The following is a 23,538-nucleotide window of genomic DNA, read 5'->3' as shown; positions in this document are numbered from 1 at the left end:
CTCCTGCATTGGGGTGCGACCTGAGCCCTCCCTCCTGCATTGGGGTGCGATCTGAGCCCTCCCTCCTGCATTGGGGTGCGATCTGAGCCCTCCCTCCTGCACTGGGGTGCGATCTGAGCCCTCCCTCCTGCACTGGGGTGCGACCTGAGCCCTCCCTCCTGCATTGGGGTGCGACCTGAGCCCTCCCTCCTGCATTGGGGTGCGACCTGAGCCCTCCCTCCTGCACTGGGGTGCGACCTGAGCCCTCCCTCCTGCATTGGGGTGCGACCTGAGCCCTCCCTCCTGCATTGGGGTGCGACCTGAGCCCTCCCTCCTGCATTGGGGTGCGACCTGAGCCCTCCCTCCTGCACTGGGGTGCGATCTGAGCCCTCCCTCCTGCACTGGGGTGCGACCTGAGCCCTCCCTCCTGCATTGGGGTGCGATCTGAGCCCTCCCTCCTGCACTGGGGTGCGACCTGAGCCCTCCCTCCTGCATTGGGGTGCGACCTGAGCCCTCCCTCCTGCACTGGGGTGCGATCTGAGCCCTCCCTCCTGCACTGGGGTGCGATCTGAGCCCTCCCTCCTGCATTGGGGTGCGATCTGAGCCCTCCCTCCTGCACTGGGGTGCGACCTGAGCCCTCCCTCCTGCATTGGGGTGCGACCTGAGCCCTCCCTCCTGCATTGGGGTGCGATCTGAGCCCTCCCTCCTGCACTGGGGTGCGACCTGAGCCCTCCCTCCTGCATTGGGGTGCGACCTGAGCCCTCCCTCCTGCACTGGGGTGCGATCTGAGCCCTCCCTCCTGCACTGGGGTGCGATCTGAGCCCTCCCTCCTGCATTGGGGTGCGATCTGAGCCCTCCCTCCTGCACTGGGGTGCGACCTGAGCCCTCCCTCCTGCATTGGGGTGCGATCTGAGCCCTCCCTCCTGCACTGGGGTGCGACCTGAGCCCTCCCTCCTGCATTGGGGTGCGACCTGAGCCCTCCCTCCTGCACTGGGGTGCGATCTGAGCCCTCCCTCCTGCACTGGGGTGCGATCTGAGCCCTCCCTCCTGCATTGGGGTGCGACCTGAGCCCTCCCTCCTGCACTGGGGTGCGACCTGAGCCCTCCCTCCTGCATTGGGGTGCGACCTGAGCCCTCCCTCCTGCATTGGGGTGCGATCTGAGCCCTCCCTCCTGCACTGGGGTGCGACCTGAGCCCTCCCTCCTGCATTGGGGTGCGACCTGAGCCCTCCCTCCTGCACTGGGGTGCGATCTGAGCCCTCCCTCCTGCACTGGGGTGCGATCTGAGCCCTCCCTCCTGCATTGGGGTGCGATCTGAGCCCTCCCTCCTGCACTGGGGTGCGACCTGAGCCCTCCCTCCTGCATTGGGGTGCGATCTGAGCCCTCCCTCCTGCACTGGGGTGCGACCTGAGCCCTCCCTCCTGCATTGGGGTGCGACCTGAGCCCTCCCTCCTGCACTGGGGTGCGATCTGAGCCCTCCCTCCTGCACTGGGGTGCGATCTGAGCCCTCCCTCCTGCATTGGGGTGCGATCTGAGCCCTCCCTCCTGCACTGGGGTGCGACCTGAGCCCTCCCTCCTGCATTGGGGTGCGACCTGAGCCCTCCCTCCTGCATTGGGGTGCGATCTGAGCCCTCCCTCCTGCACTGGGGTGCGACCTGAGCCCTCCCTCCTGCATTGGGGTGCGACCTGAGCCCTCCCTCCTGCACTGGGGTGCGATCTGAGCCCTCCCTCCTGCACTGGGGTGCGATCTGAGCCCTCCCTCCTGCATTGGGGTGCGATCTGAGCCCTCCCTCCTGCACTGGGGTGCGACCTGAGCCCTCCCTCCTGCATTGGGGTGCGACCTGAGCCCTCCCTCCTGCATTGGGGTGCGATCTGAGCCCTCCCTCCTGCACTGGGGTGCGAGCCCTCCCTCCTGCATTGGGGTGCGATCTGAGCCCTCCCTCCTGCACTGGGGTGCGACCTGAGCCCTCCCTCCTGCATTGGGGTGCGACCTGAGCCCTCCCTCCTGCATTGGGGTGCGGCCTGAGCCCTCCCTCCTGCACTGGGGTGCGACCTGAGCCCTCCCTCCTGCATTGGGGTGCGGCCTGAGCCCTCCCTCCTGCACTGGGGTGCGACCTGAGCCCTCCCTCCTGCATTGGGGTGCGGCCTGAGCCCTCCCTCCTGCACTGGGGTGCGACCTGAGCCCTCCCTCCTGCATTGGGGTGCGACCTGAGCCCTCCCTCCTGCACTGGGGTGCGACCTGAGCCCTCCCTCCTGCATTGGGGTGCAGTAGGCTGCTCCGCACCGGGTGGCTCTTGGCTCTGCTTTTGGTCTCTTAACAGCTTGCTGTTCTCCCACCACCTGGCGGGCCGGGGCCGGGGTGGGGAGGGGCCCGGACTTTGAGCTGTGGCCATCCTTTGCCCACGTGACGGGGTGCAGAGGACGCGGTGAGTGGGGAAGCACGTCCTCCTCGAGCGGCCACGTTTGTTTGTGGCCACTTAATAAGATTTCGAAAAGAATGTTCCCTTAAGGATTTCTAGTTTCTAAGACTTTTACTCTTTGGAAGGTTTATAGCTTATTTTGTGAAATCGGGTCAACTAAGGTTTTTAAGGGCAGCTGCAGGAGAGAACCATAGGTCATCCTAGATTCTAACGTTTTGGTGAAGGAAACGTTAGCGTACATTTAAGCTGTGGTGACGCGCTTCGTTTCATTTATTCTGTGTGGAGCAGAAGTAAAAATAAAGAGAAGTCCGTACATGAATATGTGCTTAGTGTCAGAGATTGTCCAGTTAGCAGGGCGCCTGTCTTTCTGAAGGTGCCTGTGGGTCAGAATTACAGAGTCTTCTCTCCTGCTCACGTTTCCAAATGTGGGCTTTTTTCTCCCCTTTTTTTAATGTGTCGATTGCTTTGGGTAGCATAGACTTTTTAAATTAATTCATTTATTTTTGAGAGAGCGAGCGAGCAAGCTGGGGAGGGGCAGAGAGAGAGGGAGACACAGACTCCGAAGCAGGCTCCAGGCTCTGAGCCGTCAGCACAGAGCCCGACGCGGGGCTCGAACTCACGACCCGTGAGATCATGACCTGAGCCGAAGTCGGACGCTTAACTGGCTGAGCCCCCCCAGGCACCCCAAGAATGTGGGCTACCTCAGGAGAGAATGCCGTCAAAAGAGCGGTTGTGTCTCAGGTCATAATATGTGCAACGTTTGTTTACTTTTATAAGGAATACACACTTTAGTCAGTACACACACCAGTTCGAACCACTCTTCCCCAATCGGTTTCAGAAACGTTACGCACCTGTAATTTTTGAGATCTTAGTACCATGTGCTCTGTGTGTGTTTTCTTAGAAAAGCAATGATCTCTTGGTTAGCGAAGTGTCGTTAGATGCTTACGTCCAGATAAAAGGAACTATGTGATGCGTGAATTTTATTTTATTTAAATAGCTCCTGGTCCATTTTTATATCGTGAATATTGCACTGGGTTGTTCAGAAACCTTCCACCTGAAGAGATGCCCATGGCGGGGGAGGAGAAGGGGGAAGATGGGGCGTACACGTCCCACAGCTCTGCTGGGCGCTCCTTTTGGCCTGGGGAGCAGGGGCCTTGCCTCCCTTGTGGGGTTGAGGTGGGAGTGTAATGGCGTCCCCCGCTCTACAAGAGTTGGTTCTGATCACCTGGATTTTTCTCCGCTGGGTCCTGCCACCTTCCTGAAGGTGTGCCCGTTCCTCGTGTAACCTCGCTCCTCTGGCGGCCCGAGGGCTCGCCTTCCTCTGTCTTCCTCTCAGCCCCCGGCCCACGAGCGTGGATTTCTGGAATCTTCCCTGTCAGGCGCGATCCTTAATCTTGATGTGGGTCTTGCAGTTGGCTTCTGAGCTCAGCCCCTTTTGCAGTGATTTCTGAGGTGGATGCAGGAAAACGTTTGGAGAGTTGATTCAGTTCAGCACATTTTTGTTGCACGCCTGCCGTGGACCACACCCTCTGCCGTGGTGGGGCCTCCAGCCAGCCTGGAGTGGCCGGGAATGACAGTGGAAAAACGAACAAGTGACTGTGTCAGACAGCAGGGTGATGGCACCAGTGTGTGGGAGGGCTGGGGACTGCCATCTGGGCACCCAGGAAGTTGGAGGGAGCCCCGCGGAGGTGTGGGGACGGGACCCCAGAGAGAGAAGGTGTAGGAAGTTCAAGAGCCTTGTGCCCGGCTATTCAGAGCCCCTCGTGTGTGTGTGTGTGTGTGCGTGTGTGTGTGTGTGTGTGCGCGTGCGCACACGCATGTGAGTCTAGAAGTGCTCTCGGTGGCCACCGAGCCTTCTTCCCCGTGGAGCCTGTCCCGTGAGGGGCCCTGGAAGTTTCAGTGAGTGTGGCCTTACTCCAACCCAGGAATTTCACAGAGGCTGGCCCGGGGCCGTACAGCCCGCTGTGGCCTTGCTGGGTGGATGGGGCTCGGACCTCCTCGCCCAGTGCTCCCCTGGCAACGACGGGACAGTGGTGGCAAGGGACAGACGCGTCCTGCTGGTTGTCGTGGAACTCACGGCCGGGCCAGTAGGTGTGCCGTCACGGACCGGCTGGAGCCCGCCCGGCGGGGTCCTGTGGGGGGCAGGTAGGCGACTGGGGGGGATCCTGGCGTCCTGGCCGCAGGGAGCCACCGTCTGAGCCCTGTTCCCCTGTGGCCCTCTGTGGCATTTACTGCCCAGTCCCTGCCTCCCCCTGGTGATGGCCCTGCGGCTTTCCTCCGGGGAGTGACTCCTCTTCTGTGAGGTTCACTCTGGCTGCCAGTCGCCATGTCCTGCCCTGCCCTGGCCCAGGGGACTCACACGGCCCCACAGATGGGGGCCCCTGGGGATGGGAGTCTCAGAAAAGGGTCTTAGGGGGACCGCCTGTTACTTCCCGCCTCCGGGTCTCCACCAGGTTCTCCGCCACCCGGTTTGCTTCTGGGAGTTTCCTGTGCTTGCGTGGATCACCCGGTCCGTCTCTCCTGCCCCTGACACAGGTGCCTTTGTTCTCAGCTGCCTGCACCCCAGAGCCCCAGTTCCTACCTCCTGTGGTTCACGCGGGCTCCCCGACGGGTCCGGTGGCCGTGAAGACGCGCTGGTCGTGGGCTCTCCCTTCTCGAGCGAGTTCGGCAGCTTGGGTCTCATCTAAATTGTCAAATGTATTGGCGTAAAGCTGCTGTGATATCCCCTTACTGTCCACTTAATAATATCTGTTTGGTCTCTGGTTAGTTGCTTCTTGCCTTCTTGATATTATTAATTTGTGCTTTCTTTCTCTTTCTCTTTCCAGGCCAGGTTAACTAGAGGTTTATCCATCGGATTGTCTCAGAGGAGTTTTAGTTTCATTGTGTATTTTTTTTTTCAATTGATTTCTGCTCTTTGTTATTCTTTTTTTCCTGCTTATTTTGGGTGTAATTTCTTCTTTTTATAGTTTCTCAAGGTGAGCCCTGAGGTCATGGAGTTGACACCTGTTCTGATGTAGACATTTGGGGCTATGGGTTCCCCCCTCCCAGTTACGCAGATTTTGATATGTGCTATTTTCATTTTTATTCACTTCAAAAATGCCTTCTAATGTCTGCTTTACTTTCCCCTCCGACCTCTGACCCATGAAGCGTATCATTTGATTTCCGAATAATTGGGAGTTGTCTGGGTATCTTTCTGTTTTTGATACCTCGCTTCGAATGAGTCAGAGGACATGCTTCGTATGTTTGACTTACGTCCTTTTAAATTTATCGAGATTTGTTTCATGGCCCTAAAGACGGTCTGTGTCGGCAAGCATTCTGAGTGCTCCCAGAAGGCACACGGAGAACGCGAGTTCTGTTGGTGGTGTTCTAGAAACACTCCTGTGGTGCGGTCCTCTCCGTCCTTGCTGGTTTGGGGTCTGTTTGTTCTCACAGTTCCTAAGAGCAGAGTTGGAATTTACAACTGGAATTGTAGATCTGTCCGTTTCTCTCTACACTTTCATTAATTTTTGCTTCACGTGTGAAGCTCTGTGATCAGGTTCCCAGATGTTTCGGTTATGTCCTCTTCGAGATCGTGAAGTGATCTTCTTTTTCCCGATGATATGCCTTCTGTAAAATTTACTTTGTCTGACATCGATGTAACTGTCACAGCTTTCTTTGACTAGTATTCGCGTGATTTACCTTTTTCTGTCTTTTACTTTAAGCCTATTTATATCTTCATGCTTAAAATGAGTTCCTTGTCGGCAGTGCATAGTGGGTCTGTAATCCCTGGGGAGGATCTGTTTTACAGTTCAAAGCGCGTGCCCTTCCGCTCTCCAAGCTATGTCAGTCCTGCTTCTATGACGGTGCTGCTTTCCCGTCGTCATTTCCATTCCTATGGGTTAGGACGTGGGGCACAGAGAGGTCAAGTAACTCACTCAGGGTCACATATTACGATGGTGGTCTGATCATCAGACCCCGAGCCCAGGACTCTGGCAGTCTTGGTTCTCACAAGCCCGTGCTCTTGGCCATCATGCTGTCCTGTGGACCAACAGCTGACCGGAAGTTTCTGGTAAGGCCTCTCTGGCTTCAGCTAGAGACCTGGGGCACAGAGTGTGCTGATAAGCTCGGTGCGGCCGAAGCCAGAGGCACCTGGCTGGTGATGCGGTCGGTGGCTCACCTGAGAGTGCAAAGGAAACCCTCCAGAACACTGGACAACTGTCCCTGTGCTACCTATGCCTCTGCCTCAGATATATCTCTCGTTGGTACTGGTGGCCTCCAGGAAGAGGTGGTCTACATAGATCGTGGTCTGGGTCTGATGAGGGCATTGTGAAGTGATGGGGGCACATTGTCTTCTGGAACCTTCGTTCATACAGCGTTGGATGGGCTGGTGTGGGAGCAGTCAGGAAGAGCCCATGGGCGGTGCCTACCGGCTGTGACGGGCTGAATGGTGTCATCGTGGGACCCCTCCCCGAGAAGATATGTGGGGGTCCCGGCCCCCAGGACCTCAGAATGCGACCTCATTTGGACATAGGGTTGTTGCAGATGTCATTCGTGCAGATGAAGTCATACTGGGTGGGTTGAGCCCCTCATCCAGTATGACTGCTGTTCGTACAAGAACGTGGCCGTGTGAAGGCAGAGACACAGGGAGAAGCCATGTGGTGGCAAAGGCAGGGTGCCAAGGAGTGTCAGCGATTGCCAGCAACCAACCACCAGAAGCCGGGAGAGGCAAGGAAGACTTTCCCTTCGGGTTTCAGAGGGAGGATGGCCTTGCCGACGCCTTGACTGCAGACTTGTGGAACTTTCATGCGTCCAGAACTGTGAACAATAAATTTCTGTTGTTTTAAGCCACGTGGTCAGTGGCGCGGTGCTGTGGCAGCCCTAGGAACTGGACCCACTTGGTGCACACTCTGTCCCGTGACAAGGCCCGAGTGCTGCTGGTTCCTGGGAGAAAGAGATCCGTGGTGCACAAGTTGAGCTGGGTCAAGACATACTTAGGTTTTTCTGTATGTTGATGATTTCTGTCATCAAGGAACAGTATTGGAATGTGAGGGACCCTCCTGCTGAGCGTGATGGTCCACGGAGGAGGGTCGTGGCCCTCGTGGTATGCACGCGTTCCCTCCTTGGCCCTGCCTCCTGCCCGTTTTGGCCACGTGCTCTGTCGCGTGGTTTTCCCCGTTATTTTTTTTAAAGCTTATTTATTTTTGAGAGAGAGACAGACACATAGCATGAGTAGGGGAGGGGCTGAGAGAGAGGGAGACAATCCGAAGCAGGCTCTGAGCCGTCAGCACAGAGCCCGACGTGTGGCTCAAACCCATGAACCGCGAGATCGTGACCTGAGCCGAAGTCAGACGCTCAACTGACTGAGCCCCCCCAAGTGCCCCGGTTTTCCCCATGATTGCATTTTTGTCCCCGATTCCATAAATCAGAGGCTTCAATTCTACCTTTTATTCTCCCTCATAAAGCCGTTGCCACCTTTTTTTAAAAGAGAAAATTCTACACTTGCAGCACCTTTTATTTATTAGGAGCTTTATATGCCTTTTTACAAAACCTGTGGTAATGTTTTTATTGGTGTCATTATTGATTTCTGCAGTGGCCTGGTTATCAAACTGCAGTTTTGAATAGTCCACTCCAATCTTTTTTTTTTTTTTCTTTCACGAGTCCTGGTGTTTTCAGTATAGTTTTGCAGAGTGTGAGGTTCTTCTAGAACTTATACATTGTACTGTGGCAGAAATACCTGCCTTCTGTTTAATCTGCAGTTGCGAAGAGAGAGTGCATCTCAGTCGGGCAAGACCGCCCTAGGCCAGAGCCTGCTGGGCACCGGGCACTGGGCTGGGGACCGTGTATTTCTGCTGCCAGAGGTGTAGCTCCAAGAAGCAGATTTTGGCTCTGAGAAGCAGTAGACGCAGGATGGGGTAGGAGCAAGTACGCACGGCCTTTTGGCCAAACTCGGGGTCTGGACTAGAGCTATTCTCATCTGAGGATAAATAAACAGAAAATCCCCACATGGGGTCTCCCAGAATATGGTGAATAGGGAGGTACCCTGGCATGTAGAAGAGGAATATGCCTCTGAAAATGATTCACAGTCAAAATCAGAAAAAGAAAAACAAACTTGACGAGACCGTGGTGGGGAGAAGACGTGGCTCTGCAGGCGGGACACCCAGTGAGGAGCAGGCTGTCTGCTGGGCAGGAAAGATAAAGGAATGAGTCGCAGAGGCACGCGGCCGAGAACAGGGAGTCTGGGGCTCAGTTAAAACCTGTATCAGAGGCCATAAGGAATCCAAGTGATAGGGTGGAAAATAGCCCTGCCGTGGAGAACATACTTGAGAAGATGCCCAGGAATGCAGAGTAAACAGCACATGTGCCGGTGGTGGGAGAGGCCAGAGACGAGGGCGATGCCAGCCTCACAGGATCGGGGTCTCCGAGGAAGCCAGAACAAGTTTAACAAAAACAGTAACCCAAGCCCAATTGAAGAGCATTCTGAGCAGGAAAGAGACCTGCGTGTATTGAGAGGTTCAGGTTTGGAGCAAAATAAATGAAGTGGGACTCTTACCATGTGCCTTTTTGGATTTCAAGATGAAAGGAAAATGTTGTAGTGGAATCCAGACAGCAGAAAAATGGCAACAGCATCTTCACTGAAACTCAGTCCCCAAAGGGAAGGAAGTGTCCTTAAGCAGGACGTGGGGTTTTGGGCAGGGCTGAGGGTGGGGCAGGGTCTGAAGGTTTCAAGGGAGAAGAGGTGTGCTCTAAGACTTTTATACCCAGCCGAGTTGTGACTTGTGTGCGAAGGATACCGAGCCATTGGAGATTTGCCAGACAAACCATTTACGTTGTCTTCCAGACAACGGTGTTTCCTTCTGGTCAAGAGATGAATGAAAAGTTTGAACCTGAGGTAAATAATTTACTGTGTTTTCTAAGGAAACAACCAGATACAGAACGATAATTGTGAGGCTATCAATCCTAGAGTTATGGATAACGCGTAATGGAAACCGCCAAAACGGCTACCCTTGGGAGAGTGGTACTTCTTGTGACAGACTGGTTAAGATTCTTTGATTATAAGCAATGGGCAAAGAAAGGATCCTTGAATAATTTAATCAAGAGCGGGAAACTGTCACATCACGAAAGGGAGAGATGACAGAGGCCTCAGAGGGGCCTTGAGGCAGGGTCAGTAGGAGACTTGCCATGGTTACCACGTTCTGAGTTTGTCTCCACTTTCTTTTTCTTTTTTAAGTTTGTTTATTTATTTCGAGAGGGAGAGAGGCAGAGAGGGAGAGAGAGAGTCCCGACAGGGTCTGTGCTATCAGCTCAGAGCCCGATGCGGGGCTGATCTCGTGAACCGAGATCATGACCTGAGCTGAAATCAAGAGCTGGACGCTCCAGTTTGTTTCCGTTTTCTGATGATGCCATCACAGGCGAGTATTAAAGACATCATCCGTGATGCCACCCCAGAAGCCAACAGTGGGTGGTAGGAGTTCTTGTAATTGTCTCCGGGCCCTTCTATCAAGTGGCTGTGTTTCATGGCGGAGACTGGGCTTGGGGAGAGGATTTGATGAGTGTGGCTTGTAACACGTGCCAGCCTAGTTGTGAGGAGGGGTAGCCCCGGCCGTATATGGACTAGGAAGCAGCCTTCAAAGCTGTGTGACCGAGAGAGAGAGTCGCACCATTCCTGGCTGTAACGTCAGTACAGAGAATAAGACACACAACCACAGAGCTAGCAGTCTGTGTGGGCAGAGGGCAAATAAGAACAGCAAGGAAACAGGTCCGAACCTTACCATGTGTTGGCCTCTGTGGCAGCATCATGGATAACTTGAAATACTCCGCTGTGGGGAGTGTGTTACTACTTTTATAATCAGAAAATGGAAATCAGCTGAGAAGGTGGCCGTGACGAAGGCGGAAACTTGGGGAGGTACTGAAGGTGCAGCGTCAGGTGAGGAAGCTGAGCGAGGACTGGGGAATGTGGAGCACGGATATGGATGTACGGATATGGTGTTTGTGCACATATGGACCGCTGTGCGGGTACAGATGTCTGTGCGGATATGGACATCTGTATGGATACCATGGCTATACGGGTACAGTATCTGTACAGATACGAATGTCTGTACGGGTACAGTGTTTTTGCAGATACGGGCCGCCGTGCGGATACTGGTGTCTGTATGGATACAAATGTCTGTGCAGATATGGACGTCTGTACGAATATGGACATCTGTGTGGATACATATGTCTGTATGGATGTATGGTGCCTGTGTGGATATGGATGGCTGTGTGGAAACTGAGTACCGATACGGTATCTGTGTGCATACAGATGGCTATGTGGATATGGTGTCTGTACAGATACAAATGTCTGTGCAGATACTGATGGGTGTGCAGATATGGTGTCTGTACGGATACGGACATCTATGTAGATACATAAGTCTGTACGGATACGGTGCCTGTGAGGATATGGGTGGCTGTATGGATACAGTGTCTGTACGGATACGAATGTCTGTACGGATACGGTGTCTGTGTGGATACAGATGGCTGTGCGGATATGGCGTCTCTGCAGATACGAATGTCTGCACAGGTATGGTGTCTGTGTGGATATGGATGTCTGTATGGATACGGACATCTGTGCGGATACGATGTCTATGTGAATACCTTGGCTATATGGAGACAGCGTCTGTACGGATATGGTGTCTGTGTGGATACAGACGGCTGTACGGATACGGTGTCTGTATGGATGTGGACATCTGTACAGATGAGAATGTCTGTATGGATACAGTGTTTGTGCAGATATGGACTGCTGTGCAGATACAGGTGTCTGTACGGATACAAATGTCTGTGCGGATATGGACATCTGTTCGGATACCGTGGCTATACGCATGCTGCATCTGTACAGATACGAATGTCTGTATAGATACAGTGTTTGTGCAGATACGGACTGCTGTGTGGATATGAGTGTCTATATGGATGCAAATGTCTGTGCAGATGTGGATGTCTGTGGATACGGTGTCTGTACAGATAATGGTGTTTATGTGGTTATAGACAGTGGTGCAGATATGGTGTCGGCGCAGATACGAATATCTGCACAGATACGGATATGTGTGCAGATATGGTGTCTGTACAGATATGGTGGCTGTACAGATACAGATGTCTGTATGGATATGGACGTCTGTGTGGATACGGTGTCTGTACGGACGTGGTCTCTGGATACGGACGGCTGAACGGATACGGCGTGTGTGGATATGGACGTCTGTGCGATGGGCCAGGTGGAAGTACGCACAAATGAAAAACCGCATGGTGGGAACAGGCTTGTGTAGATTTTTCTTCTAAAATGTTTCGCGTCGATCCTGCCAAGGCTTAGCGCCGCTGCTCTACAACGTGTTTTCACACCTATTTACTCACAAAACCCCCAGGTGGTTTGTATCTGGAGAGCCGATCCCACGGCAGACCGTTTACCATCGGTAGTAAAATCCGCGGGGACAACTCAGTTGTTTTCCTCAGTTGTTGCTGTCGGACGAGAGCCTTCACACCCCCACTGACGCTGCTTTTCCTTCTCTAACCACACAGGTCACCTCCTGAGAGCCCGCCTCTTGGATGACCTGGCCTACGACGCGTGGTCAGCAAGACTGGGAGCTCTCGTGGCCGTGCGCCAGCACTCCCTGCTGCTGTCCGTGTATGTGTCCGTGGAACTCGGGGGCTCTTTGGAGCTGTTGTTTACGTGGAAGTTGTGAGCCGTTGTGGACCGCTTAAAGGAGTGGACGTTGCTAGCAATGAGCTCCCAAAGCCATCCAGGTAAGACGCGGCCCTTTGTCTCTTGGCAGATGGCAGGGCCGTCCTTTCGAGGTGAGACCGCGTGGCCGCTGCTGGCTCGATGCATGGCCACTGTTGGTTTGTGACCGCCCAGTGCAGAGTAGGTGGTGGGTTCTTCACCCTCAGCGGTTTGGGGTCGTGCCTTTGGTTTTGATTTGCACGCAGCCAAAATGGCGTGTGGTTTCCATTGATGCGAGGAGAGGAGGCTCGTGGTTAGCAAGGTGCCATTTAGGCCGGTCTGTGATTTGGAGAGTTAATTCCTCATCCGGTTTCTTTGGTTTTGAGGGGACTTGGTGGGGCGGGAGTGCCTCTGTGATGGGGCACCTGGGCTGGGTCTGAGGTGCGGCACCCGATCCGCACCTGTCTCGGTGGCCACGGGACTCGCTCCTGGGTCCGTGCTTTGTATTAGGCACTGCACGGAGCATCTGCCTTGTACAAAGTTTTCACAGGGCCCTACAAATCTCAGACCCGGAGGGAAGAAGTGACTTGCCCGAGGTCACAGAGCTAGTCAGCGGCAAAGTGTCACGGGCACGTGCACTCAGGACTTCTCCTTCCGCCCTTGTGGAGGAGCCACACTGTGTGTTCCCGCGTAGAGCCCGTGGTACTGTCCCGTCCTGTCCGCCGGGACCGACCCCCCTCCAGAGCCAGCACTGTCTGCTGCCCAGCCTGCTGCCTCTTCCGGTGCAACGTGGTCTTTAAGGGCACTTAGAGATCAGTTCTGTCTTGCATCCGTGTGAGAGACGAGGTGGGGCTCGCCCGGACGGATGCTAAGTGTCCCTGTGGCGCCCACGTCTCTCTTAGTGTGCCCCGGGGCTTGGCCCAGTAGAGTGGACGTGGAGGGTCAGGGTCTGGGTCTTCCCCTTTGGGATCGCTCCAGAACATTCTCACACCTTCCTCTGGCTCTGATTGGAGTTGCCAGAAGCCTCAAAGAGCAGGATTCCCGGTTATATTTAGATGGGAAAGCTTTATTGATTTAAATTGTTCGCGTATTGATTGCTGTAAAGCGTAAAGCAAAATTAAGCAGTCTGCATCGAAGTGTGTAAGGTAGACGCGAGCGGTGCCCAGCTCCCCCTCCCACTCCTCGAGCCACCGCTGTTGAGTTGGGGGTGTGCCTTGTTCCTGTGTATAAACATAGAGGGGTGTGGGTGCAAACATTTTACAAGAGTGTAATCATTCCGTATGTGGGGTTCTGTGTTCTCTTTTCAATTTTAATATGTTACGAGCATCTTCTGATGTTGGTATGTGCATAAATCTTATTTTCGATAGCTTATAGGTGGACATCCATGCGGCTGTAGCACTATTTATAACAGCCCCAAATTGGCATCACGTAATTGTTTTGTACGGACGCTTCTGCAAGTCGTCTCCTGTGGATCAGTTCCACGAAGTAGAATTGCGAGGTTGGGGGCATGAGCTTCAGACGCTGGTCCAGACACGGTCTTAACTTACCTTCTTAATTACAGTTTAGGAGCACACAGGGTGTTCCTTTCTTCATCTGCCCCGGCACTCGGTGGATTTAGTCCATTTCACTGTTGCCACTATGCTAGGGGAAATGATTGTTTGAATGTACATCCCTGTGTACATGGGGGTGCACGTTTTGGTATAGACATGACCTGATCTGGTCCGTGCCACCCACGCACTTGAAGGGCAAAAATGCTCTTTTGTTCCTGTTTTTGTGTCTAAAGAAGTTCGTATGTGTATAAAGTTTTCTCATGCGTGCGTATTATATACTTATATACAGGAGTGTACGTAGTCTTTATGTGTTGTTTATCTATGAATGTTACCTTCATCGAGTGATTTAAAGCAGCATAGCTTCACTCTTTGGTGCTCGATTTCTACAAAGATGTGAAGTTGTCTATTACAATTGTAGTTTGCAGTATTCTTTTTGCACTGCTGATCCATTTGTGCTTTACGTATTTTGGTGTGTTTTTCTGTGCGTAAACATTAACGGCTAGCTCTTGGTAATTCAGTTCTTGGAATAGAATATATGGTACTTTTCTTTGTTTAATGTTTCTTTGCCTAAAAGTTTATTATGCCTTTAATTTTTTTGAACGTTTATTCATTTTTGAGAGAGAGAGAGAGAGACAGAATGTGAGTGAGGGGGGGAAGAGAGAGAGACAGACAGACACAGAATCCGAAGCAGGCTCCAGGCTCTGAGCTGTCAGCACAGAGCCCGATGTGGGGCTCGAACTCACGAACCAGAAGATCATGACCTGAGTCCAAGTTGGACACTCGACCGACTGAGCCACCCAGGTGCCCCTAAAAGTTTATTATATCTTTTAAAAGCGGTTCTGCCCTGGCTTCTTTAGCTGACAGACATGTCTCTACACACTTATCTTAACCTTCCAGGTTTGTCTCACCAAGTGGCAGAGTTCTCCTTCCGAGAGCCTTTGCCTTTTATCTGGAGAATTCGTCCACTGATGTTTATTATAGTCGTTGCCCTGTCTGATCGTGTGTGCCCTGTCGCCCACTGACCCCTGTCATCTCTGTCCCTCTCAGAGGGTCAAGGATGGTGTGGGCAGGGCCACCGGGCGAGCCCAGACCTCCCTGGTCCCTCCCGTGTCGGTTCTGGTGTCGGTGGTGTGTGTGTGTGGGGGGGGGGGGCTGAAGCCCCGGGGATGTTCCCCCTTCTAGCCCGGGTCTCCTCAGGCCTCTGCCCCTTTCCCAGAGCAGCCCTGCACGGCCCGGCACACCGGACGCCCCTCGGCCGCCCTGCCGCCACCTCCCGGCACCGCGCCGGCCTATGAGTCGGGCTGAGCTGTGACTCTCCTTCCCGCCTCGGATGGGATTGTTGTCCCGTCCCCTTGATCCCGCGGGATTGGGATTTTCTAGCAAGTACCCCGAGCTCCTTATTACTTTATGCTGCCATTTTCTCATTACCCAGCTTTACTGTGAATGCTTTCATGTTTCCATTTATGTCAATTTGAGTGGATTTACGCGAGGTAGGGAATAATGGTTGTTCAGTTTGCTATCTTGAGTGGGAAACTTCTAGGAGTTCTCTGTCGCTTTTCCCGAACACAAGGGGCCGAGACCTGTTTCTGGCCGCCCAGTGCGCAGTCTCCCTTGTCTCCTGGCCGTCCCCGCCCTGCCGTGCTCCCCTGTGGCCCGGGGACAGCCCAGCTGCCTTCGTTCCCCCTCTTCATACTTGGCAGTGTGAGTTGGCTTTGCCCTGATGATAAAATGACCTTTTTGTCTGATGTGTATGATTTTTCTCTCCCCTGTGTTTCTTTAAAACTCCCTCTGGTGCCGGGTGAGGTATGCATTACGATTTTATTGCTGTTCTTTCTGAACTTTGCCAGAGCCGGGCCCTGGTTCTCTGACGTAAAACTGTTCGCTGTTGGGGTTTTATTGCCCTGAATAACTATTCCTAATGATGTGAGCAGCCTGGGGAAAGGGCCTGGGCAATCCAGCTACAAGGACTCCTCTTTGATAGCGAGAAGAACAGAACAGGTACAGAAATATCCTGCGTCTTGCCTCAGCCGGCGCCCCAAACCCTTCCCTGTCGGGGACGTGCCGAAACAGGCCAGGATGGGCTTATTAGGACACAGGGCGTGCGCTTTGGAGGTGAGTCCCCGGCCCGACACTGATGGAGGATGGACACACGTGGGGTCCTCCCGTCAGGACAAGCAAAGGCGCCCTTTTTCCTCTGCCCTCCTGGTAAATCTCAGGGAGCCCGCAGTGGAGTCCCTGGGACCTGCGTCCCTCCAGACCATGCCCTTGATGGAAAACTGGTTGAGCAGGACTGGAAGTGAGTAATTCAAGTGCCCTATCTCTCTCTGTATCTTTGAAAAGGGTATATAGTGTTGAGTTAAAAACAGAATAACTATTTTGAGGAAAACTCGTGTACGTCAGATCAGCGCTTTAGTTTGGACCGTTCTTTGATTTCTTAATATTTTGTTCAGTGTGAAATGCCCCATCCGCATAAAAGCAGCCAAAAAGTCTGTGTTGACAATAACTTAGTGATTGGTGAGTTTCAACATAGTCTCATTTCTTCGAACTGTCATAAAGTTTTAATCCTGAAAGTCTCCCGGGACAAGGCTCTGCCTCTGGCTGGTCCGAGCTGGGGCTCTGGGCTTCCTTCATCCGCACACTCGGGCTTCCTTCGTTTGATCCTGACTCTGTTTGTTTCGGCCAGTTTGGCTGCCAAGGTTGTTATATTTTAATACAGAAATTATCTCAGAAAGGAACATTTGTATGTCACTTACATCATGCTTTGCAGTGATTGCACGTCTCAGGGACATTGCGAAGTTTTAAGGGGAGGAAATGAATTTTGAGGACGTGTGATTAACCCGGGGAAGGCACGGATTCGGAGCTGCTGGTGACAGGTGGTGACAGGTGGGCCGTGGACCCTGCACGAGGCCTTGGGCCGCGACAAGCAGATGGGGAGGTCGGCAGCCGGGAGCGGCCTTGAACGAGGCCCGGGGAAGCCCAGGCCTAGGCTTTCAGGAGCGCTGCTGTGCAGCCAGTGGGCACAGCCGGCCGACGGGGAGTCCTGCCGCTCAGGTCAGGGGACTGGGCCACAGGAGCAGCCGGTGACAGCTGGAGAAGAGCTTCCTCGTGACCTTCGGGGAAGGTGTGAGAGAGTCCACAGCGGCTGGTGGACCTGGGGGAGTTCTGGGCCGGGGGCAGGACCCGGGGCTGGGTGCGGTGTGGGGGGTAAACCGGTTCCTGACGAGGGCCGAATGCAGGTGTTCCAGAGACGGGGGCCAGGAAACGCCTCAGTCCTTCCAACTGATTTTTGGATGGGAGATGCTTGTGCCTCTTGTACTCCGTACTCCTCTGCTTTCTCAAAGAAGGCGTTCAGAATGGCCGGTCCGTCTCCCGTCTGCGTCTCCCAGGCCTTCCCGGAGCGCCCAGTGCGAACGTTTGCAGCTCGTGAACCACCACCATCCCTGGTCCCCTGCTATCATTATCTGGGATCTCAATCAGTCAAGGTTTGTTCTGGAAATGATGGAGACATAACGACTTCTTTTTCAACCTACTTTTTTTTTTTTTTCTTTAAATCCTCAAATTGTGTTTTGTCTTTTAAAAATCACGGATACTCAGTCGTCATGAAGAGCTCGGAAAATTCACTGTCAATGGAGCATTGATGGTTTGTTTTGGCAATTCTCTGAAAATTCTTATACAGTATGTGGAACATTTGCATTTATGTCCTTTTTTTCAAAGCCACCATTGTAGAAATGCAAATTTCTGAGTTCTGAGATGCTGAATGTTGGATGATTAATGATATTGAAATTTAAGAATGAACCCCGCGCTATGTATTTGACACAGAAAACCCAGCGCGAGAATGATTAGAAGCCATTGAGTGCAGCTCGGCGGCGGAACAGAAGGGCCGTGATTGATGCGCCCGGTGGCGGGGGCAGGTCCGGCGTGGACAGGTGCGGAGCTGTGTGGCGCCACGGATCCGGCTCTGGTTCACGTGTAGAACTTACCATGGCGACAGACCCACGTTGGTCCCTCGCGTACTCCAGGTCAAAACCCGACGTGCTTTTCGGAGGCCGACACAAGCGGCGTCTTCATTCTGAATTGTGCTTTGCAGCTCTCACGTTCGTTTTGCGTGACAGCCCCGTGGAGTGGGCCAGAACGCCGTTATTCCTGTTTCGTAGATGAGGAAACTGGTTATCTACTGCTGTCCGGTGCTTAGCCTGATGTCAGGCAGCTGATCGGAGGCCAGCCTGGAACCGGGATGGGTCCTCTGTCCTTGAGGGACGGACGTACGCCCCGTGCTGGCAGACGTGGTGCGCACTGGACCGGGTCAGGAGTGGAGGCTGCTGGCTTCCGTGGAGCTCGTGGGCCGTGTCGTGCGGTCCCTGTGGTGAGAGGGGGTGGGTGGGGGCACGGAGGCCGCCAGAAGGGGTGCGCGAGGTCGGGACAGAGGAGCTCACCTGCCCAGGTGGGGCACATGGAGCTGGGCCTAGGGGCCTGGAGGTGAGATCTTGGTGTGGCGCAGGGAGGAGACTGGGAACAGAGAGATGGGCTTGGGGTATGGGCTCTGGGGTGGGGGGGCGACACAGTCCCAGTTCCCTGGGATCTGAGACCCCACATGTGTGGAGAACGGATCGTGGCTCCTGGTCTCTTGCCCCTAAGCACCGTGCCCCCTCCTGGGACACACGCTTTGTGTTCCATTGGTTTAAATGAACGGGGTTTTGGGGCGCCTGGGTGGCGCAGTCGGTTAAGCGTCCGACTTCAGCCAGGTCACGATCTCGCGGTCCGTGAGTTCGAGCCCCGCGTCGGGCTCTGGGCTGATGGCTCGGAGCCTGGAGCCTGCTTCAGATTCTGTGTCTCCCTCTCTCTCTGCCCCTCCCCCGTTCATGCTCTGTCTCTCTCTGTCCCAAAAATAAATAAAAAAAAAAAACATTGATAAATGAACGGGGTTTTGCCACGGTCGAGCCAGGCTTTGGTGCTGTTTGCGATGTGCCTTGCGTGTATTTCTGAACTTTTTCTGGGCTTGTCTTTGCCCCGTCCTTAGAGCCTGGGGCTGGAAGACTGGCCAGGTGACTGGCGGACCAGGGTACTTGGGGAGATTTGGGTTGAAACTTTTTATTTTACTTCCACTTAAGAGCCTTGTATTTGGAGGGCGCCTGGGTGGCTCAGTCAGTTAAATAACTTTTGATTTCAGCTCGGGTCATGATCCCAGGGTCATGGGGTGGAACCCCATGTTGGGCTCCCTGCTGGATTCTCCCTTTCCCTCTCTCTGCCCCTCCCCTGCTCATGCTCTCTCTCTCTTTCTCTCTCTCTCTCTCAACAAACAAACAATAAAAACAAGGAACCTTTTATTTACTTATTTTTTGAGGACAAGATATAAAATAGTGACTTTTAGGAAAATAACGATTAAGAAAAATTCAGATCTAAACTTCGAGCTTCTGGAAGCATCTCTGGCTTTGTGTTTTTAAATTGGTCTGCTTTTAGCCACTTAGTAAGATATTGGGAATATTGGCTTTTAATGAGTGATAAGCAGTGTATGATGAAAGGAAACCTTCTCTTCCACATTTGCCCCTCCCTTCCTTCCCCTTTCTACAAAACAAATGGAGGAGAGAGATTCTGCCTCTCACGGATCCAGGGCGCTGGCCGAAGGGAGAGTGGCCCTCTCAGGGCGCAGCTGCTCTCCAGGAGGGCCGGCTTGGGTTCCGGCTCTGGGTCGTCTTGCAGAGTCATAAACCCAGACGTTGTACGGGGGCCTCTGTCCTGTTGGACTTCGGGCCCCCTGCCACCCTCGGTCCTTGTCACCCCCTCCTCCGCCCAGTGCTCCTGCCTCTGCTCTTGAATGCTGTGATCCTTCCTGACTGGGACCTGGAACATTCCATGCTGAAATGCACCTTCAGAGCTTCGGGGATTGTATCGTGGAAAACAATGTTCAAAGTCACAACCATTTTCTCACTTACTAAACGGTATCCTTCGGAAAGGTAGTAGGCGAGGGTTGTTAAAAAGTTGTGTGACATTTTTTTAATGATTTTTTTTTTTAAGTTTATTTATTTATCCTGAGAGAGACAGAGAGTAAACAGGGGAAGGGCAGAGAGGGAGAGAGACAGCATCCCAAGCAGGCTCCGAGCTGTCAGCACAGAGCCGGACTCGGGGCTCAGACCCACAAACCATGAGATCATGACCTGAGCTGAAATCGAGGGTCGGATGCTTCACCGACTGAGCCACCCAGGCACCCCAGAAAAGTGATAACGATTTTTAAAATAAAATACATAGATGTCTTGTATCTAACAGTTCCATTTCAAATAGCATTTGTAAAGAAATCTGCAAAATTGGTTTAAGCCCCTTGATGTTAAGTATTTGGTCATCATTGATGGGGGGAGTGTGTTTTCTGAGCAAAACCAGCTACCTGCCATGGCCACGTGGCACTCCGTGCTTCCTGTGTTTGTTCAGGGGTCCTTTTTCATTGGTAAGCCCTCGTCCTCAGAGTTTTTCTGGGGACCTTTTGCGGTGGGTGGCTGGTTGTTCACTTTTTAAAATTTTCAACTCTTAGGCCATGTTTTAGAAGCTTGCTTCTTAAGACCCGGTTGTTGAGGTCTGAAGCCAAGAGGAAACCTTGCGTTTGAAGAGCTGAAGATTCTAATGTGTTCCGTTCGCAATCATGGCCAAAGCTTCCTCCTTTCAAGATGTCTATGCGTTTTCCTAGGAAATCCTTTGTAGAAACTGGGCTTTTATTAGCGTCTTGTTTCTCATTGACGCGTTGGTTCCGTGGGATCTGTGAGATGCTGTTGGGATTCTACGTGGGATTCTACAGCTGTTGAGAATCCCCAGAGAATCGCATGGGGTCTGTTCTCACCTAACTGAGGTTTTCTAGGCGCTGTATGGGGAGTCCTTTCTCGCCCGCTCACGCCTCTTAGGGTGAAGGTTCAGGTAGCGGAAACCCTCCGCTCGGTATTGAACAGTCTTGGGTGCAGAATTCTCGATGTGTCTCATGTTCACGTTCACGTGACCCAAACCGGGGGCTGACTGGCTGACCCATAAAGCCCCATCTCCCCACCATGGTCTGACATACAGAACGCAAACCCGCCTGCCGTTCTTTTGTTCTCCCTTTGGCTCCTTCCTGCTCGAGAAGCCGCGTGGCCCCAGCTGTCCCTGCCGGAACGCTGCGTTCGCCCTGTGGCCGTGCGAGGGCACGGGCGCTTTCCATCCTGGGTCACCCGCGTGCAGCCACACGGCACCGGCTGCTGTATGTTAGTCTCCCAGACAGGACCGGGGAAAGGGAGCAAGGCAGGGTTAGTGGATTTCTTTCTTAGGTACTAGTAGACAGAACGAGTTTTTAGAACGTTTGAAATGGTGTTGGGCGAACTGGAGACCTGGGCAGCAGAGATTTTCGTTGGGAGCAAGTTGTCCGCTCTTACGTGGTGATACGGTCCCCTCTGCTACTCCCCGGACATCAGGGGCATTTTGTACAACATTGTTTCTCATAGAATTGGGGTGCAAAGGTAGGCGGGACCGTGTCCACACGGGCAGGTGAGGGACACAGGACAGCCTCCCCGTGGCCGGCACGGACGTGGTTCTCAGAAGGGTGGGGAGCGTCCCGGGTGTGATGGAGCAGCAGCGCCTGGCAGGGGACACCGCCCGGAGCTGGAGACCGCGTGTCCTGCGCGGCTGCAGGGACCGGCCCGGCCCGGCCGTGCTGGAGAGGAAGATGGCGGGATGTGGGGAGCTTCCCACTGTGCCCTGTTCCGCTTTCCGGCCTCTGTGTCACGGCCCGTCGTGGTCCGTGCGTGTCAGCTGGCCAGCACCTTTGTCGAGGTCACACTCACGCGGCCTGGTGGCCCTGGCGGGATGCGGGTGTGACTTTCTGTTCTCGGTTGGGCTTTCCTTGAACTCTCCAGGGGCCACGGGGCTTGAGGCGTGAGAGCCACAAGGTGGGATGTCTGTGGTGGTGGGTGTTCTTACATCTTCTGATGTTATGTGGGTCCTGGTGGGCGTGGATTTGGCACACCAGTTTGCACGAGTGCGGCCTCGACAGCTGTAGCTCCTGGGGAGGTGGGCTTTTTAACCCTTTCCTAGCAGATTTGGGGGGATCTGGCCCGCGCGTGCGTCGTGCCGTGGGATGAGTCTGCTCCGGCCGAGGGATATCGTTTCGACCGTCGGCACCATCCGTGAGAAGAAAAGTGCAATTTGGGTCTTTCTTGACTTGCGTAAGTTACCCGAAAGAACATCATTTTAGCATTTCTCAACAGTTTCCAGTTCTGAAATATTTGGGCTTTCACTGGGGGCTGGGCAGGGGGAGGGACCGGGTGAGCCGCGGGGTAGAGGCAGCTCTGTGCCCACTGGCTCCTGTGCCGGTCGTGACCCCTCTGCCAGAGGAGCGTCGGTGGGGCTCGTCGGCCTGGCCCCGTTGTCCCCTCACGGTGGGGCCATGTTGCCCCCTGGCGGGCCCTGACCCTTCAGAAGGGCACACGTGGCTTTGGTTTTGGCCTCAGGCCAGCGCCTGCGTTGTGGTTTTGTAGAGGGTGGCGGTATGGCTGACAGATGGGTGATCTTGTCCTTCCCCCTTGAGAGGCCTCCCCCGGGGCACTGGGTACAGGGTTCCGAGGAGGGCGGCCCCGTATTTAGAGTTGAAAGCAGACCCTTTGGCCGTAGAAAGGGGGTGGACGTTCGGAATGAGCTGGGCCTGGCCTGCCGCACCTGGAGGGGTGACCATCCTCGTTCTCACCTGGACGAGTTTGGATCCACGAGAGCAGCTGGACTTCACCTGGACAGGGGCGGACAGGTGGCCTGACGCACGAGCCCCCGTATTCATCATGGGATGTTGTTTAAAATCATTTACCAAGAAAACCTCTCTACTGTTGTTTTCTACAAAGCTAGGTTCTATAGTTTCTGGCTCTGTGTAAACTAAAAACATAGTTTTCGCAAGTTTTTGTTAAAAACGGGTGTCCTGTGCCTTCACGGTTTGGGGGGATACCTTTCAAGTCGGTTCCACACAGTTGGTCTTGTTGGAAACAGAACTCAAACACCAGGAAGCTGCAACCAGCCGGGATAGACTCCGCGTGGGGCGAGAGCTGTGAGGCTCGGGCCAAGAATCCTGCTCTAGAACTTTCCACCAGTGGCTTTGGAAATGTTCTCCGTGGCTGCGTCTCCCTTTTGCCTTGGGTGCTTATGGAATCTTCTGGGTGGACGGAGCTGAGTCGCACTGACTGCGGTGGTCTCTGTCGGTCGTGGAGTGTGCATGTTGAAGTCCATGCAGACCCGTGGTGACCGCAGCGGTTAGGAAAGAGCCCCGGGAAGAGGAGAGCAGTTCACCTGCTCGCGTTTTCATCGAGTGCCATGGGAATTCTGAACATGAGATTCGAGTTCGGGGCTTAAAAGACAAACACATGAGTAGACTTTGAATGTGGCTTTGTTACTCAGCAGCGCGTGAGTTAGAAAAGTCCGGGCTGTGTGACGTTTACACTTGGGGACAGTGAGTTGAGGGTCAGGCCCAAGAATCTTGCAGAATCTGGTGCTTTCTGCCCGGGTTGGAAAAGACAACCCATAAAAGGGGTTTTGGGTCCTTCTCAGGTGAAGGGAAGCAGGGGCGGAGGTCAGGCTCGGGCAAGAGGAGAGGGCGATGGGGGAGACTGCCTGGCCGAGCAGAGGGAGGTGGGGGGGCGGTGCGGAGAGCACCGGTCCTCGGGGATGCGTCAGCTTTGGGTTGCTGGGGTGGGGGGGTGCCCCGGAAGGTCACAGGGCAGTTCGCTTGGGGTCAGAGGTGGGGCAGACGCAGCTGGTGGCGTGGACCGTCCGGCTGGGGTCAGCTCCTCCCCCCAGGCGCTCAGCGTGCTCCCGCCTGTGCTCAGACCCGGCTCTGGGTCTTCCTCTGGGCCCGGTCCCTGGGGTTAGGGATGTGAGGGTGCCCTCCTCTTTCCCGTTTTCTTCTCCTCCCGCAGGGAGAGCAGGAGCCAAGCCGGC

At 54.1% G+C, this 23,538-nt stretch overlaps 1 protein-coding gene across 5 annotated transcripts in view; it reads left to right on the top strand.

Moving 5' to 3' along the window:
• HDAC4 (histone deacetylase 4) overlaps positions 1–23,538 on the top strand; it is a 294,826-nt gene that overhangs the window by 28,438 nt on the left and 242,850 nt on the right. For all 5 annotated transcript variants that reach the window (XM_023259940.2, XM_045034698.1, XM_023259939.2 and 2 more), the window contains exon 2: positions 11,920–12,144. In XM_023259940.2, coding sequence (XP_023115708.1) covers positions 12,123–12,144 — 22 coding nt within the window. In that variant the 5' untranslated portion in view covers positions 11,920–12,122. The remainder of the gene's footprint in view (positions 1–11,919; positions 12,145–23,538) is intronic.

Source organism: Felis catus, chromosome C1 (assembly GCF_018350175.1).
Source record: "Felis catus isolate Fca126 chromosome C1, F.catus_Fca126_mat1.0, whole genome shotgun sequence".
Lineage (NCBI taxonomy): Eukaryota > Metazoa > Chordata > Mammalia > Carnivora > Felidae > Felis > Felis catus.
The sequence above is the reverse complement of the archived record's forward strand: the minus strand, read 5'-3'. Positions and strand labels throughout refer to the sequence as shown.